Source organism: Grampus griseus (genome assembly GCF_964374135.1).
Source record: "Grampus griseus genome assembly, chromosome: 10".
NCBI classification, from domain to species: Eukaryota; Metazoa; Chordata; class Mammalia; order Artiodactyla; family Delphinidae; genus Grampus; species Grampus griseus.
Window position 1 is genome coordinate 61,867,965 of NC_139004.1, and position 18,186 is coordinate 61,886,150.

Genomic DNA, 18,186 nt, shown 5'->3' on the forward strand with positions numbered 1-18,186 from the left:
ATCCCTACCCCCCAGCCCCCCACCCCCCGCTTTCTCGCTGAATCTGCCGGTCTCTAGCGCCCTCTGCCAAAGTATCTCTACGTTTTGCGCTTCTCGAACTAGAAGGTGCAGGCCAGACTCCTGGGGGTCTTGCTAAAATGCATATGCTAATTCAATGGATGTGGGGCGGAGCCTGGGATTGGGCGTTTTACTCATATTCCCACGGGAAGCTGATGCTGGACCACACCGAGTGACAAGGATTGAAACTGCTAGGCAGCGAAGAGTTATTCTACAACAGCAACCACAGTACCAGTCAGCCTTGGACACCAGTCCAGCAGTGCTCCTCGGAAAGCCTAAACGTAACACGGAAAGCCGGCCACCCTCGGGAGAAGGCTGTCCTTGGCTCGGCCAGCGGCCCCGCCCCTCGAGGCCCTCGCGGAGCCTCAATTGGTCACCCCTCTCGCGTGAGCGTCTCGTCACGTGAGGCCGCCGTCCAATCGCGGAGTGATCTCGGCCCAGCCGGTGGCTGGCGCGGCTGGCGCACGGAGAGGTGGTGGCGGGCACCATGGAGGGAAGGCCTCAGGTCGCCGGCGGAGGGGTGTGCGCGGCTGCCTACCCCGACGCCTCCGCCGGATTCCCCCCGCACCTCCAGGCGGGAGCGATGCGGCGCCGCTTCTGGGGCGTGTTCAACTGCCTGTGCGCCGGCGCGTTCGGGGCCTTGGCTGCCGCCTCCGCCAAGCTGGCCTTCGGCAGCGAGGTCGAGCCGGGGGCGCCGCTGCGGCGGGCCGGCGGGTGGGGCCGGGGCAGGAGGGGCGCTGCGGGGCAGCGGGGCTTCGGGATGGAGCGGGGCTGGGAGCACAGGGGGGCCGCCTCACCAGCGCTGGCCTGTTTGGTCCACTCCGCAGCCGGGCACTACTGACAGCGTGGGCAGGAAGGCATCCCTCGACTCCATATCACGCCCAACCCACGTCCATTGTAGGTGGTAAGAGACTTCGGGGACTGAGGCTTGTACCCTTATCTGGGAGCTAAAGTCTGTCCTCCAATTGGGCTAGTTCACTCTCGGGGAAGACGCACACCTTCCACATCCACTCTCTACCTCTCATTTTAAGCCCTTTGTGCCCGCACATTTCTCTCCACGTGACTGTAAAGGTGAGACACCTGTTGCCCATCTCTTTAACTCCGTAGTTAATGGCTGTTTTGACTGGTCTCCCCTGCTGGCGGAAACTTGGGAATTTGGGATATCCTAGGTATAAGGGAGACTGAGAGAAACATTCTGGACATAACCCCGATGTTGAGAACTCCTTAACTGCCTCCCCATGTCTGCTAAAGGCGTACCTTTGCCTCTCCCATCGCGAGTCATAGGCCACCTTCTGCTTGTTAAAGAGATTTCATTGCATCTGCAACCCAGGGTTAGGCCCTGACCTGGACAGTAGACAGGTTGATTCTTTAGGTTTAAGCTAATCCAGTGGGAGCTGCCATGCTCGAGGTTGGTATCCTGTTGGGTGTAATTCTTGGAGTAAGTGGTCCAAAGTAAGATGAGTGACTATGAGCCATGAGGTTTTTCTAGTCTTCTCAGTTGTGCATCAGACCGTCATAAGCCTTTACATAAGCAGGCTGGCACTGGCACATAAAATGCTTCTGTGTAAATTATACAGAGACACTCCATCCTTAAGACTCTGTATATTCACCTGCTGATGAGAAGTAAGAGGATGAGGTGTAGATGGGCACCATCCCCAGGAGAAGCAGCTCTGTCTGCAGGCAGGTTTATAACTCAAAACCAAACAAGCGGTCTGCATATCCTTTGTGTAGGAGGCTTCTAAAGATCCTCTCTTCTTTCAGTGCTCTGCTTAAAAAAAAAAGAAAAATATCTGCAAGTTCTCCAAGTGATGCCTGGGGTCACCAGTCAAATAGTCCCCCGTGTGGTTTCCCTAGGCATTGCTGTGTCCTAGTTTAGATCATGGAGCCACACTTCCTGGGCCTGAATCCTGGCGGCTCCCCACAGCTGTGGCGTTTTAGGCAGGTTACTTAATGCCTCAGGTTCTTTATCTGTAAAATGAAGTTAAGGAATAAATGAAAATGTACTTAAAACACTTAGCACAGGGCCTGGTACAGAGTAAAAGCTCAAGAATGCCCAGTGGGACCGGCCTGAGTGGGTTTTAGCCTTCACAGAATGGGGGTGGGGGTGGGGAGACGACTATTTCATGCTTTACCTGATCCCGGGAAGTGACGACTCCGCCCCTGATTTACTCATCCCTCAGACTGAGCAATAACCACTTGGCCTGCTGAGACTGAACTTCATGCACTCGTCACTGTGAGGCCAATAAGGGACTGGTGTTCAATAGAAGATAACTGGTATGGATTCGCATTTTACTTCTGCCCAAGGTCACATGGCTGGCAAGATGGCCAAATAGAGGTTGTTTCAGCTGTTAAATGGGTGTGCGCCCTGCTGAGGGTTAAGTGAAGCCCTGTGCAGGAAAGCTCTGAGGACCCCCAGGCTGTGGTGGCCCGGCTGCCAGCAGTAACCATGACCCTGGCTGCTGTGAGGGGTCTGCCGGTCATGCTGCCCAGGGCTGGTCGTGGCTGCAGTGACACTTTCTCCTGCAGGTGAACGTGGGCTTCTGCGTCTTAGGCATTATTGTGATGGCTACCACCAATTCTCTGATGTGGACGTTCTTTAGCCGGGGCCTCAGTTTCTCCATGTCTTCAGCCATTGCATCTGTCACAGTGACTTTTTCAAATATCCTCAGCTCGGTGAGTAGCCTGAGCGTACAGTTTCTCTGTCCCAAACCTGGGCTCTGGGAGGGTTCTGGGTGGGTTGTCCTTGGGCAACCCCTGCTTCTACATAGGAGAAGGGCCAGGAACTGAAGCAGAGGTTGGGCTGTGTCTTGACTCCTGGTGGCTGCCCCTCTAATCTCTAACTTGGAGGAATTCTCAAGTTAGATGGGGATGAAGTCCAACTGTCAAAAGCCTACTTGCTTGCTGCTCCTCAGGGGTCTGTGAACTCAGGCAGGAGCTGTGGAGGGTCGAGGTTCTTCTCTCCCAGGTGGGGCTGAGCCACTCAGCCCTGCAGTCCAGGCAGGGAGGACTTGGTGGACCAGTTGTGTGCTGGGCCTGGCTGCCGGCCTCTGCTGGGCTTTCTTGTGCACTTTGCTCGGTCCGATGCTGTGAGGAGGTACCCTCCCCACTTCTCCAGGTGAGATACGCTGAAGGTAACAGATGGGTTTCAGGCCCAAGACTTCCAGCGCCAGACCTTTCCTCCCACCCTAGGAGGGCACTCAGCCACAGGGGAGTCATGTGGTGCCCACCCACTGTGGTCGCATCCTGTGGGCATGTGCCTGCCCAGCCTCACAGCTGTCTCTGTCCTGCAGGCCTTCCTGGGTTTTGTGTTGTATGGAGAGTGCCAGGAGGTCTTGTGGTGGGGAGGAGTCTTCCTCATCCTCTGCGGACTCACCCTGATCCACAGGGAGCTCCCACCACCCAGGAAGGCTCTTCCACACAAGCAGCAGTAGCACCAGCGGGCTGGGCGGACCCGCTGGAAAGACAGTGATGGCGGCTCAGGCTCGGGTTGGTGTGTGGGGACTGCTTCTCAGGGCGATCTGGGTGTGCAGCCTTCTGACCCTCGGCCAAAGAGAGATGCTTCCCAGGGAACCAGGCCTGTGACCGAGCAGCCTTGCGGGTGGACAGCTCCGGCTTCGCAGCAGTGTTCTGCCCGAAGCCTTCTCGGTCCGTCTGCTCGGTGCTGTTGATTCTCACGCTCCACAACCCACCCAGTGAGCCATGGCAGGTGTGGGAGACCCTGGGGTTGGTGGGCTTCCTGTGTGGACTTGAAACCATGCTGTAACTGCAGTCCTGTTGCCTAACAAAGGCCAGTCATGGGATTTTGGAATCAGTGACTGGTGGGGCTTTCGACAACTTCACACTGATATGTCAGGCCGTCAGCATCATGCTTCTGGATTATGGCAAGAGAAGGAAAATTAGATTAATAAATACTTTTTTTGTAAGTTAAAACTGCCAGGTGTGGAATCTTAATTCTTTCCTACTTTTTTTCCTTTCCTAAGTTTTTGGAGTAAGAGCAACCAGGGTGAGCTGCAATTCCTGGAGGGGGAGTTGAAACTCCTCCCGCTGCTTCCAGACCTGGGGCTTGAATGCTCTCTGCCTGCGTGGTTCCTTCCTGACTTCACGCAGGCTGGTGCTCTTCAAATTCAGGAGCATCTGTCCATTCTCTTGGTCCCAAGGAGAAAGGCTTGACCTCAATTTGGGGGCCTAGTTTTATTTTACTTATTAGGAAAGGAAACTGGCCCAGAGGTTGCTCCCACCCCCTCATGTTACCTCTTCTGCCTTTTGGTCCCGTGGCTTTTTTGTATCTTACACCACGTGAATCTAATTCCTAGTTCAAAACAGTCTGTTTGCTGCCTGCACCCTCTCCCCGTGCATAGCTTCAAGTGCGATGCTCACCTGCCCCAGTTCCCCGGGGCTCCCCTGGCTGTCTGAGAGCCCTCTCAGCTCTCCTGAGCCTGACTGCCGGCCCCAGGAGGTCTCCTTTCACATCCCCTGCAGGAGAGAGGGCCTTCTTAGCCACGAGGCTGGGAGAGAGAAGGGTCGTGTCCAGCTGGCCCCTCCTCCCCACGCACATAGCACCTTCATTGCTGTCCTCCATTACTCGTGGCAGTGGCCGGATGCTCTCCAGAGCTGTTCTGTGACTCCCAGTGACTTCGCTGTGGCCCAGCCCCCTCTCCAGCTGCTCCCTTGCTGCCTCCTTCCCTCCCCCACTCACCGTGCCTGAGTCACCCACATGTCTGCATCTCAGCAGTTCTTAAGGCCGCCACAGCCAGTCATGCCTCCATGCTTTTGTGCCTGCTTTTCCCTTTGCCTTGGATTCCCTCCTCCTTCCCCTGTCCCTGGAAAACTCCTCCTTCATATCCAACAGGGCACAATTTGCTGCTCTTTCTGAGCTGCCACAGGGGCCAAGGCCAAGCGGTGATTCACAGAATGGTAATTGACTAGCCCCACTTTGACACATTGAAGCCTCCCAGCCTCACTGGAACGCAGAGGCAAGGTCAAGGTACTGGAACCATGGGCAAGAAGAGGGATCAGAGTCCCCACTATCTGAGATGCCCCTCTTCTCTGTGGACTATGTCCATACACTAATAAACTTGTGCATATGAGTAAACACAAACGTTTATTAAGTACCTACCACCTGGTAGTTACACGGAATCTAGGCACAGAGAAAACGGGGGCCAAATAGACTACTAGTCCAGGAGCCTGGGGTCTATCAGACTCAGAAATTAGGGGTGCTGGAAGTGTCATTAGAAGTCTTCTTTTATGATGGCAAAGATTTTATCTCAAATGCCTAATCTAATCAATGGGTTGTGGGTACCCAGGGCAGTTGAGAATGGGCGGAAAGCCCCCAAAACAACTGTGATGTCTCCATGGACTCAGGATGGGAGCCTGGAGAACGCAGCCAATTATTATTCCACCTTGAGCCCAACTTCTTGTTTTCCAAAGACAGGAAGAGACTTACCCAAAATAACCCAGTTCCATCCGTCTAGATTTCATCTAATTCTGTGCTTGATGATCACTCATTCGGGGGGACTATAATAAATGACCACACTCCTCCTCTCTAGCTTTTTGGCAGCACCTGAAGAGACTCTGCCCTTGGACTCTAATACCTACATGGGCAGCCTATGTTTGATGATGAACCAATCATCAAAAGTTTCATAATTGCAGGAATTCTAGAGTCCAAGGAAACGACCGCCTCTCAGGAGTTTGCATCTTTCCAGTACCCTGAGCTCCCTGTAGAGGTTAGCCACCTGCAGGCAGAAGGGTCTCCTGGCTGGAGTTCGGCCTTGGCTTGCGGGTGGGGCCCTAAGAATCCTGGAGGGGCCCCTGGTTGGCTTATTCTTTAGGTCAATTGTATTCCTAAGAAAAATGACACCTTGCTTTTCCAAATAATTATTTCTGGAGAAGTGATGGATCAAACAGTTTTTTTTTTACATTTTTGGTCAACTAAATTCTTAACATTTTAATTTTTGGAATAAGTAATTACTTGCACATTGTACAAAATTCTAAACATGCAAAAGTTACAGGGGCCCACCCTCCTGGAAGGCAGTTAGCGGTCTTTCATTACCGCTAATTTCATTACCGCTTTCATTACCGCTGGCAGAATTGGCCAGCCACTTATCGGCACTTATATCTTCTAAAATACCCTGCACATCCCACTTGCCACCCTCACCCAAGTGGCTTAGCAGAGTATTTCTTCCACCTCCTGAGAGAAGTCTGGGAAAACGCACCTCTCTCCAGGCAGTCATGGTTCCAGGGATGTTTGAGGTGCCTTTTTTTTTTGGTAATCTTTTATTTTTATTCATTTATTTTTATATTTATTTTTGGCTGTGTTGGGTCTTTGTTTCTGTACGAGGGCTTTCTCTAGTTGCGGCAAGCGGGGGCCACTCTTCATCGCAGCGCGCGGGCCTCTTCACTACGGCAGCCTCTCTTGTTGCGGAGCACAGGCTCAGTAGTTGTGGCTCACGGGCCTAGTTGCTCTGCGGCATGTGGGATCTTCCCAGACCAGGGCTCGAACCCGTGTCCCCTGCATTAGCAGGCAAATTCTCAACCACTGCGCCACCGGGGAAGCCCTGAGGTGCTTTTTAACAGGCGCTCTAGCTTTGCTTGGCTGGCCTGCCTTTTAATTGGCTCTGACGGTATTTCAGGAATTAAGAGGTTTTAGCTAATATATCTGCGTTGCCAAAGGCATGGAGAAAGCACAGGGTGTTGGTGGGGAGTGGGAACTGTTTCGGAAGAGCTAGATATTTGGATGAATGTTACAAGTGAGGTGAAGCCTGAAAAATGCAAAACATGATGTAAGCCCAGGGGATCCCTGGGTGGAGGAGGGGCACCAGGCCTGAGGTGTGGGTCCGAGGAAGAGGGCTCATCTAGGGCCAGGTGGGGGAAGTGGTTACACCAGTGTCAGGTGCTCTGGCCAGATTAGAGGTAGGGGCACTCTGAGGGAAGAACAGAGCTTAGCTTCAGTTCTGCTTCTTTCTCTGGGCTGCTCTGTGAGGCAACTTGACTGACAGGCCCCTTTTGGGATTTGGGGTCTTGTCTGTGAGGAGGTATGATATCCAAGGGTATGGAAGGGAGCCCTGGTGTGGTGGGCGGGAGCCTGTGTATTAACCCTGGAGCTCTGGAAGGGCATCTATGGGAATCCTCCCTCACAAATGTCCCTTGTTTAAAGGGCCTTTCTGGGGAAGCCCTTGCAACTGTCTGTCTTGCTAGATGGGGCATCTGAGAACCACAGGCTGCAGATGGGGCTGGGTGGTGCAGGACGGTCCTTAGTTTGGTGAAGAGGGATCCCGCTTAGGGCTGAAAAGAGGCCAACATACAGGTCAGGCTTGAACTCTGGTTGGCATGGGATAACATGTCTTGAGTTCCTTAAAAGAGAGTCTGACAAAGCTCAGGATGTCAGGTTATTTATACATATACATGATTGCTGGCAACACCAGAAGCTAAAGAAAGGCATGGAACAGATTCTCCCCTAAAGCCTTCAGACAGACAGACACACACACACACACATTTTCCTGGCTTGATATAACGCATCATTTTGGTTCTATTTCTCTGCTTTAACTTACCATGAAAACATGTACCTGACTCACACACCTTCTCCCCCTCTTCTCATCCCCACCCCACCACAGCTGCCTGACACAGGCAGAATTGGCCAGCCACTTATCGGCACTTACATCTTCTAAAATGCCCCGCACATCCCTTTGACAGACACCAAGTCCTCTGTGGAAAGCCTGGGCGTCTCCCTGCTGTAGACCATTGACCAAGGGTGAGTCCACTTAAGCTGTTCTTACAAACAGTGCAGAAAATCTCTCCAGGACATAGATCTTTGCTCATGTGTGCAGGTATTTCTGAGATGTGAATTCACAGTAGGGGGTTATAGGGTCAAAATATAGATACATTTTGCTAATGCCAAATTGCTTTGGGAAGAGATTGCATTGATTTATTCTCCACCGACAGATCTTTTTGATTTTTGCCGATATAAATGGTTGAATAATTTCACTGTTGTTTTAATTTGCATTTCTATTTGTGAGGCTGAATATTTTTATGTTAATTAACTATCTCCTGTGAATTGCTTGTTCATATCCTTTACCTATTTTGAGTCATTAATTTGTTCGTATTGTGTGTAGTCTTTATACAGAAAAGTGTTATTGCTGCAAATCATTTCAGTCTTTTTTTAACCTCTAAATGCCTTTCACCACTAGAACTTTGCCATTTTAATGTAGCCAAATTTGTTAATTCCTTCCTTTAGGGATACTGGGTTTCATGTCACCCCAAGAATATGTTTTCTATGCTTTTTCTAAAACTTTTGGCTTTATACTATTAGGCACCTGGAATTTAATTTTTTAGCGTGTGGAGTGATGTAGATAGAGCTCCAACTTTCTCAAATAATCTATCATTTCCTAGTGTTTTGAAATGCTGCTTTCATACATCTGGGTCTCTGGACTCTTTAATTTGCTTATTTATCTTCTCCTACTGCAATGTCATACCATCTAAAGTATTGTAGTTCTATAGTACATATTGATACGTAGTAGGCAAATGCTCCTCACCACTGTTTTTCTTGTCCATAGAACTTTTAAAAGCTGTTGGGATTGAGATTGGCACTGCATTGAATTTACCAAGTTATCGGGGGGAGAATCATGCCAAGTGACTACACTGAGTCTTCCCATCTAGGCATGTGGGATACTGTTCCATTTATTCAGGTCTTCTTTGTTACATTTAGAAAAGTTTTATTGTTCATACACAATTTGCACATTCCTAGTTGGATTACTTGCAAGATGTATTTATAGCTTTTGTGAATGAAATATTTTTCATTATATTTTGTACTTGCTTGCTGGACTATATGGAAACTATTGATTTTGATACGCTGATAGATCTAGCAAAGGACTTGACCAAACTCTAATGCTTTGTTCCTGAACGAAGGTTTCTGACGGTCTGTTTCTTATAAGGTGTCTGAATATTCCAAGGAAAAACCAGTAAACTACTGTTTTCCTTAGACCTTAAGATACAGACAAATTAACTGGGGGAATATTGTTAAAATGTGTATTCTGATTCAGCAGGTGGGGTTGGAGGCTCAGAATCTGTGTCTCTAACAGGGCTCCCAGGTGATGCCAGTGTTGCCAGTAGTGTGGCCCCCAGAGCACATTTTAGTAGTGAGAGGCTAGATGATACGTTTTCTGTGATCCATCATAAAACAGATGTTCCTCTTGGATTTCATATGAAACAAGTGTTGCTAATACGCATGGAGCAAGAACATCTGTAAACGCGGGCAGGATTCCTAGGAGGGTTTGTGAAATGTCAGAGCTGGAAGAGCCCCTGGAAGCTGGTTTAACCACCTTGCTTTACATCGGAGAATACTGAGGCCCAAAGGGGCAGTGGAGTCATCTAAAGCATCAGAGCTGTGTCCCAGATCAGGTAAGTGCCATACTGGGGCCAGTTTATTCTAACTAGCCAGGGGACTGGCCTTTAGCTAGCCTCAGAAACTGAACCTCAGTTTCCTCATCTATAAAATGGGGATAATAACACCTGTTCACCGCATGGCACATCCATGAAAGTCAAATGGGCCAAACAGCAAGAGGAAAATGGACAGAGAATGGCCTGAGTGCCTAAGAGGACCCAGGTCTGTCTGGCTCCAGAGGTCATGCTTGTTTCTGGCCCTTTGTCTTCCCCCAGGGTGATGGTGAGTGAAGAGGAAGCCTATAGACCCAGGGGGCACAGACTCAAACTGGCTAGACCAGTTGACGGTAACAATGGGGACAGTGGGGTGTTGTGGACAAACAGGAACAGGAAGGACCGTGGTAAACAGGAGTGGGTGCTGCCACTCAGCTCATCTAACTGAGACTGTGTAGGAACGTGGGCCCTGCACTTCCAGATCTTCTGACCTTTCAGAATAAGCTAGAGGAGTGTGTGTGTTCTTCTACAATGTAAAGCTCCTGGGTCTTAAAATGCGGCAATTAATTCAAGTTGTAAAAATCACTCTGTGGATCAGACACAGCAAGTCAGAGGTTAAACTTGTCCTTAGCTTGTCAGTTTATAAACAGTGCTGCCAACAGCTGAGATGCTACTGGCACCCCTGCCCCGCCCTGGTGCCCTGTTCCAACCCTGACAGGCTGCATCTGACTCTCCAGCATGGGTTTAATCATCAGTATTCATCAAAAGCTCCCTAGGTGCTTCTCACAGCACCCAGCATGGATGCCTACGTGCTCTGTCCAGCAATGGCCAGGACCCTTCAAAGAGGCTGAGCTGAGGTTGGGACTCTTGGTTTCTCACACAACTTACTTCCCCTCTCCTGCAACATCCTCAGCTGAATGCATGTCTGTGTGTCTGAATCTTCCACGACGGTGAAGCCAGGTGAGACCATTAGATTCCAAATAAAAGGCATCCCAACAATAGCTGGACTTGAGAAATTTATCAAGTTTAGTTCCAATCAGGTGAAAGAGGTTCATGCTGAGAAGACTGTTCTCATCACAACTAGCCTTTCCCTGATGCCTTGGAAAGAGGCAGCAGCTCTGACTGGCTCTAAGCCTTGGTTGAGCGTTTCAGCATTTCCTGCTTTGGGATTAGCTTTCAGATAATTAGATTTTATTACTCATTAGATTTCAGATGATTAGATTTGATTACTCATAGGAGGGCAGATTCAAGAGCCAGCTGGGTGAAAGCGTTCAAAGGCCAACACAAATCACAGGCAGCAGGACCCACTAGGCCAGGTCGTGTGGAATCACAGGGTAGCCTGTTGACAGCTAGAAACCCCCAGCCTGGGCCACAGAACCTCACCTCCCTGCCTTGAGTCATGGCCTCGAAGAGCAGGGCCACCACTATCTGCAGTCAGAACCAAAGGCGTCCACAGCCACAGAGTCCCTCCCTGGAGATACAGGCTATCAGAAGCTGCTGCCCACTTGCCCCGTGAGGAGGGACCACCTCTTCAGCCCCAGAGTGCATCAGCCCTGGAAGCACTAGCCAAGTAGAGTCTTCTGCCAGAACTGGTCTGGGCCTGCTGGAAATATATTCTCTCCTCGCTCCTCCTCCTGCCTGAAATCCCACCCCTCTTGCTTCCCTGAGGGGGGCCTACCTGAGGAAGAGCAGGTAGACGGGGCCTTTCCCTCGGATCTCTGCACACACCGGGCCTGGGCCTGGGCCTGCCTGCCAAACCAGAAGCAGGACTGAGGGCCAAGTGCTGTCTGTTCACCTTTGACTTTCGACAACTTCAGGCAACTTGAAACTATGGCACGTGAAACCCAACTTCACAGCCCCTACGCTTCCCCATGGTTGGTGAGCCTTCGAGGCACCTGTAGTGTAGTAGGCATGTCCAGTCTTCCACGTGGAAGGAGCCCCAGCCCCTTGGTGGTGGCGGATGACCCAGTGGTCCCTCCTACTTGATGAGTGATGGTGTTGGTAAGTTAAAATCAGGAACCTTCAAGGGGGCCAATGCGGGGGTGGGGGGATGAGGGAGGGAGGGAGGAAGATGGTGAACAGCCCCACCTCTCCTGGTGAGGGAGCCTGCATACCTGCTCCCTCCATACAGCCCCTGAACCTTCTCCAAGGAAGCCACAGCCTCCTCACCTGGTCCCATCCAGACATTTCACTCTCACTCTAACACCTGAAACATCCCCCTCCTCCAGGCAGCGTTGGGAGTGATCGGAGAGCACCCCTACCCCTCATACCAGGCAGGCCCATCCCAGGCCCTTACCCTGCTGAGCACTCCCAGCTCACACACGGTGAGGACAGCCAGCCCTGTGCTCCCCGGACATGCTGCTGGACCCCAGGTTCCCTTTTCAGGAATGCCTCTCCTTGGGAACCATCTTGGATGTGGCCCTAGATGTGGTCTGTGAATTTGCTGATCCTGTTGCTTCAGTTCCTCTCTCATGGCCAAGGAGGTAAGATCCATCCCTCTGTACCTCCCATTCACTCCCTGATCCCCAGGAATAAAGCTGCCTTTGTGACCCTGTGGGCCTCCACCTCAGGGTGCAGAGGGGGCAGGCCAGCCAGAGGGGTCCTGACTTGGACGAGACCCAGGAAAAGAAGGGTGTTAAACAAGGGTGCCCCTTCCTGACCTTTGGGGTAAAGAAGACATCCCAAGGGGTGCCCCACGTCTGCCCATAGGGCTGGCCTGGAAGCAGAGCTGTGGGCAGCAGCACAGGGACCCACCAGAGATGCCCTCTCTGGTAGTGTGTGTGTGTGTGTGTGTGTGTGTGTGTGTGTGTCTGTGTGTGTGTGTCTGTGTGTGTGTGTGTGTGTGTGTGTGTGTGTGTGTGTGTGTGTGTGTGTGTGGCGGGGGGCTCTGGCCACCACCCATCCTTTCAGAGAGACACGATGGGCACTGTCTTGGGAGAACTGGCCTAAAACATTCAGGCCAGATTTCTGGTCAGTTCTGCCCATGTGGGTGGTTAGACTCTCTCCAGGACGGACAGTTAAATGCAGTTCTCATAGGGGAGGTCAGAGTTCCGGTAGCTCTAAACAGGTTCTTCCTCCCGACCCTTCAGTGGGAACGGACCGATTTTTAGCCACAAGGCAGGACACCTCTGAGCTGACTCAGGGATTCTAGTATCTATAGAACGGGAGCTAAGTTTGGGTGTTACTGTCATAACTCAGGCTTGCTGCCAACCTCGGCATGTCCCGTGTGTGTGTGTATAGCCTGCTGTTGGAGTCTCCTCCCAAACCAAGCCTGAGCCCTGAAGGTAGCTGAGGCCGCCATGCCTTTCTTCTAGTTTAGGCAGGCACCAGGGGGAAGCCCTTTCGGGGGAGTGACCAGAATCCCTTCAGCCTTTCCAGGTCCATCTCTCCTGATGCCAGTGTCCCACCCCAGGTTCCCAAGGCCAGCCCTGCTCTGTTCTTCCATCACAACCACACAGCCTTAGTTTTCAAAAGCCAGGAGCCTGGGCCCCAACCTTCTCAAGAGAAGACAGACATCCCAAGAAAGGACACAGGCCAGTTCTTTTCTGCCCCCAGGCTGCCCTATTCAGAGCCTCCTTTGCTGGGTGAGGGTGCACAGGCTGTGAAGGGCGCCCAGCCTCGGAGAATGGTTCCTGACAATCCCTCATGGGCAGATGAGCTCAGAGCAAGTTTCTCATCTTCCTCTGTCACCCCTAGTCCACCCCCATCCCCGAACTGGTCCAACGTGGGGAGAGGGAGGAGGGGTCAGAGGACGGCAAAGCCAAGGGGGTGGTGTGAAGGGAGCAGTGGGTGCAGGGGAGCGAGTGGTGCGCAGGAGCCCTGTGGCGATGATGCCGGCACGTAGGATGATGCGGCTGCCTGGTGCCTGGCCCTCTCCCCACAGTATCATTCATCTATCACCTCCACAGAGTCCTCGTCCTTCCTCTGCTCTGAGTGCTCCTCTGTTGTTTCTGTGTTCTCAGTGTCTGACAGCGATGCCACCTGTCGCACCCAGCCACTGTCACTGAGAGGCTTTGGATGACGCAGTCCGGAGAAGGGGTTGAACCAGTTCAGGGAAAAGTCCCCACCAAAGGTCTCTTTGACTGACTTCCAGCTGCTTGTGCGTTCCCTGGGCTGGTGCTTTCGTTTGAGGCGCTCAATGCCCTGGAGGGACAATGGGATAAAGAGGGTCAGCGTGGGACAGCCGTGCGCCATCTTACACACCCCAGGTCCCGGCACAGCAGAGCACCAAGGCCCAGAGCCAGGGGTTCCCAGAGGGTGGGGAGGGGCTCGGAGCAGCACAGCAAGCAGGGCCTGTGTTTCCCACCAACTGCCCTCCTTTCCTTCCACAGGAGCAAGGGTGCCCGGCCAGCTGCTGCGCAGTGACCAGGCTGCCCAGTGGCTAAGGGCCAAGGAGTAACATCTCAGGCCTCTGCAGGCATGAGCTGGGCCATCTGTCCGGAGACCACCCAGAAAGACAACCCCTCCCCAAGTATCCTGGGCCACTCCCCCTACAGCAGGCGCAGCAAACTCAGCACGAAGGAGGATGATGCGGTTAAGGGGGACAGCAGGAGACACACGAAGCGTGAGGTGAGGAAGCAGAGGTGTGCACAGCGAGTGCCAACATGCAGCGGGCAGCTGGAGGGTGCACGGGGCCGCTGCGAGGGGGCAAAGGCTGGCGTCGAAACTGCACATGCAGTAGACATGCCCTGTGGCCTCTCCCGAGCTGCCCACTCACCTGCCTCTGGGTGTCGGCTGCGCCAGGCCACAGAAGAGGGTGTTGGGAAGGGGGAGAAGCCAAAGGAGTTAAAGGCACAGCCAGGCCAGCTCTCCAGGCCCACCACACCCTCTGCAGAGGCTTTACCCCCACTGGGGCTCTGCCTCCTCCATCTCTTCTGGAAGCCAAGGAGATTTGTCGTGGGCTTCCCAGGCACAGGTACTGCTCACTGACAGCACTTTCCACCTCGGAATGACCTCTGAGTACCTAGTTCTAGGTTTTCTCTTCTTTTCCACACAAGATCCTTACATAACCAGCATAATTCTTTCTATTGTGCAGGAGAAACTGAGATACACGTACAGACTGAGATCTGGCCACACCTGGGCCAGTTCCTCTCCACCACTCTTTCTTCCCACACCATCTCAGAGGTTTAAGTTTCTTGGCTTTTGGAAAAATGGTAGGTTAAAGAACCTGATCTCAAAGTATCTCCTCATAAGATACTTCCTAATTACCGAGGGTAAAACAGTACCTTTACAGTAAGGAAACTTCGCAGATATAACTTTAACCAATTGAAGTTAACATCACCAATAATGAAATGTATCAACATCACGTGCCCTCCGATACGGTGCCCCAAGAAGGACAGAACATCACTTCACTGGTTTTCCTGCCCAAAAGGCATAATCTCAATCTAATTATGTGAAAACATCAGACAAATGCAGATGTCAGGATATTCCACAGAATATCTTCAACAGGATAATAATCTTCAACAGGATCAAAGTCTGATGAAATTGTTTTGGAACCAAACAGAAGTGGTGGTTGTACAATATTATGAACGTACTAAATGCCACCGAACCACACACTTTAAAATGGTTGCTTTTATGTGATGTGAATTTAACCTCAACTAGAAAGAGGATCAGGTTCATGAAAGACAGAGAAAGACTGAGGAGGAACTAAAGACACAGGACAAAGGATGCAATGTGGCATCCTGGAACAGAGAACGATACTAGTGGGACAACTGGAGAACTCTGAATAAAGTCTATAGATTGGTTAATGGTATTGTATCAGTAAATTTCCAGGTTTTTATATTTGTGTTATGGTTTTATAAAATGTTTACATTTGGAAAGACTGATTGAAAGGCATATGGGAGCTCTTTGTACTATTTTTACTAATTTTTTTTTTTGGTTAAGTCTGAAATTATTTCTCAATAAAAAGCTAAGAAAAATCTGAGACACGATTTATGCAATACAGTCTTGAACACGGATTAATAATGAGAAGTTGGAAACAATCAAAATGTCCAATAATGATGGCTAAGTAAATTATTCTATAAAGCACAACACTATGCAGTTATTGAAAGTGGCATCAACAACAAGGGCCTAATTTTCAAAATATACAAACAGCTCATACAACTCAACAACAAAAAACAAATAACCCAATCCAAAAATTGGCAGAAGGCCTAAACAGACATTCCTCCAAAGAAGACATATAGATGGCCAGTAGGCACATGAAAAGATGCTCATCATCGCTAATTATTAGAAAAATGAAAATAAAAACTGCAGTGAGGTACCACTTCACACTGGTCAGAATGGCCATCATCAAAAAGTCTACAAATAATAAATGCTGGAGAGAGTGTGGAGAAAAGGGAATCCTCTTAACACTGCTGGTGGGAATGTAAATTGGTATGGAAAACATACCAATGGCTGCTATGGAAAACAGTATGCAGGTTCCTCAAAGAACTAAAAATGGAGTTGCCATATGATCCAGCAATCCCACTCCTGGGCATATACCCAGACAAAATTATAATTTGAAAAGATACAGGCACCCCTATATTCAAAGAAGCACTATTTACAATAGCCAAGACATGGAAACAACCTAAATGTCCATCGACAGATGAATGGATAAAGAAGATGTGGTGGGGAGATATACACACACACACAAACACACAATGGAATACTACTCAGCCATATAAAAGAATCAAATAATGCCATTTGCAGCTACATGGATGGACCTAGAAAAATACCATATAGTATCACTAAATGTGGAGACTAAACTATAACACACATGAACATATCTAAGAAACAGAAACAGACTCACAGACACAGAGAACAGACTTGTGGTTGACAAGCGGGAGGGGAAGTGGGAGAGGGAAGGATTGGGAGTTTGGGATTAGTAGATGCAAACTATTATACACAGAATGGATAAACAACAAAGTCCTATTGTATAGCACAGGGAACTATATTCAATATCCTGTGATAAACCACAATGGAAAAGAATGTGAAAAAGAATATATATATATACATGTATAACTGAATCACTTTGCTGAACAGCATAAATTAACACATCATTGTAAGTCAACTATACTTCAATAAAATTTAAAAAAAAAGTGGCATCAATACAGTTTTACATACACTGGAAAGTCCTGTCCACGTGGTGACAAGGGAAGAAAGCAAAGTTGCATCTGACATCATTGTGGAACCTGGGGTTTGGGGATGGGATTTTATTTTATTTTTTTAAAATTAATTAATTAATCAGCTGAGTTGGGTCTTTGTTGCTGCGCGCAGGCTTTCTCTAGTTGCAGCAACTGGGGGCTACTCTTCATTGCAGCGTGCGGGCTTCTCATTGCAGTGGCTTCTCTTGTTGCGAAGCATGGGCTCTAGGCGCCCGGGCTTCAGTAGTTGCAGCATGTGGGCTCAGCAGTTGCGGCACATAGGCTCTAGAGCGCAGGCTCAGTAGTTATGGTGCAGGGGCTTAGTTGCTCCACGGCATGAGGGATCTTCCCGGACCAGGGCTCGAACCTGTGTTCCTTGCATTGGCAGGCAGGTTCTTAACCATTGCACCACCAGGGAAGTCCTGGGGATGGGATTTTAGATTTGATTTATTTCTGTAGACTTCCCACATGTTCCAAATTTTCACCAAGAAGCAGATGTGACTTTTATAATCAGAACAAAAAAGCTGTTTCAGAAAATGGACCTTATTGACACAACTCTTGAGGGAACCTCACGTGGGTCTGGGGCACAGGATGCTGTGCTATTCACGGTCCGGCCCCTCACCAGGCCTCCCTCCTTAGCGGGAGCGGCAATGGCCAGCTGAGTGACTTGCTTTGGGGATTCTGGGTTCCCTTCCTGAGTGATCATTTGCAGCCTGTTGAGAGAGGCGTTCTAACCATGACTGCAGGGGTGCTGGGATGTGGCCACTTGGCAGACCAGGCTGCAGAGGGGACACCCAGAAATGACAGACTGGCTGGGTCTGCACTGACTGAGCTCACTCAAAGCCGTGACTGTGGGTCCTTACAACCACCCCGAGAGGAGGCGGGTGTTAGTACTAACGCTCGTTATAGGGGAAGACAGGGGTTCTGAGAGGCTGTGACAGCGGCCGAAGCTCATCCTGCTGGTTGTGCCTCAGAACCAGGATGAGAACTGGTGTGTTCTCTCTGCTCAATGCATTTTCAACTCTACTGCAAATCCTCACTCAAAGGCAGAGAAAAGCTGCAGAGGGAAATGAAGCAAAAGAGCCCACAGGACAACACAGATGGAAAGATGTATCATGTTCTTATACTGGAAGAATTAATATTGTTAAAATGACCATACTACCCCAGACAATCTACAGATTCAACGGAATCCCTATCAAATCACTATCTGTCTCCTAGAGCAAAGGAAATAAAAGCAAAAATAAACAAGTGAGACCTAATTAACCTTAAACGCTTTTGCATACCAAAGGAAACCATCGACAAAACAAAGACGATCTACAGAATGGGAGAAAATATTTGCAAATTATATGACCAATGAAGGGTTAATATTCAAAATATATAAACAGCTCATACAACTCAATAGCAACAAACAAACAAACAAGCTGCTTAAAAAATGGGCAGAAGACCTGAATAAACAGATCTCCAAAGAGGACAGGCAGATGACCAACAGGCACGTGAAAATATGCTCAACATCACTAATCATCAGAGAAATGCAAATCAAAACTACAATATCACCTGTAAGACTGGCTATCATCGAAAACAATACAAATAACAAATGTTAACAAGGATGTGGAGAAAAGGGAACACTTGTGCACTGTTG

General features: G+C 49.9%; 2 protein-coding genes and 1 long non-coding RNA gene across 3 annotated transcripts in view; 2 read left to right on the top strand and 1 right to left on the bottom strand.

Annotated features, from left to right (window-relative positions):
* The first annotated feature begins 542 nt into the window (after nt 1-542).
* LOC309828198 (transmembrane protein 42) lies at nt 543-3,920 on the top strand. Its single transcript, XM_082663430.1, has 3 exons — nt 543-736; nt 2,584-2,730; nt 3,348-3,920. Exons 1-3 carry the CDS (start codon nt 545-547, stop codon nt 3,486-3,488), a joined length of 480 nt encoding a protein of 159 aa, XP_082519556.1. The 5' UTR covers nt 543-544; the 3' UTR covers nt 3,489-3,920.
* Nucleotides 3,921-7,245: 3,325 nt separating this feature from the next.
* LOC309828199 lies at nt 7,246-13,988 on the top strand. The gene is made up of 3 exons (XR_014297301.1): nt 7,246-12,959; nt 13,389-13,498; nt 13,758-13,988. It is a non-coding gene; the product is annotated as an uncharacterized lncRNA (long non-coding RNA).
* The window catches only part of ZDHHC3 (zDHHC palmitoyltransferase 3), a 53,663-nt gene continuing 48,454 nt past the window's right edge, over nt 12,978-18,186 (bottom strand). Inside the window, exon 7 of the mRNA XM_082663428.1 lies at nt 12,978-13,569. Within this exon, the coding sequence (XP_082519554.1) occupies nt 13,312-13,569 (258 nt within the window). The 3' untranslated portion in view covers nt 12,978-13,311. The remainder of the gene's footprint in view (nt 13,570-18,186) is intronic.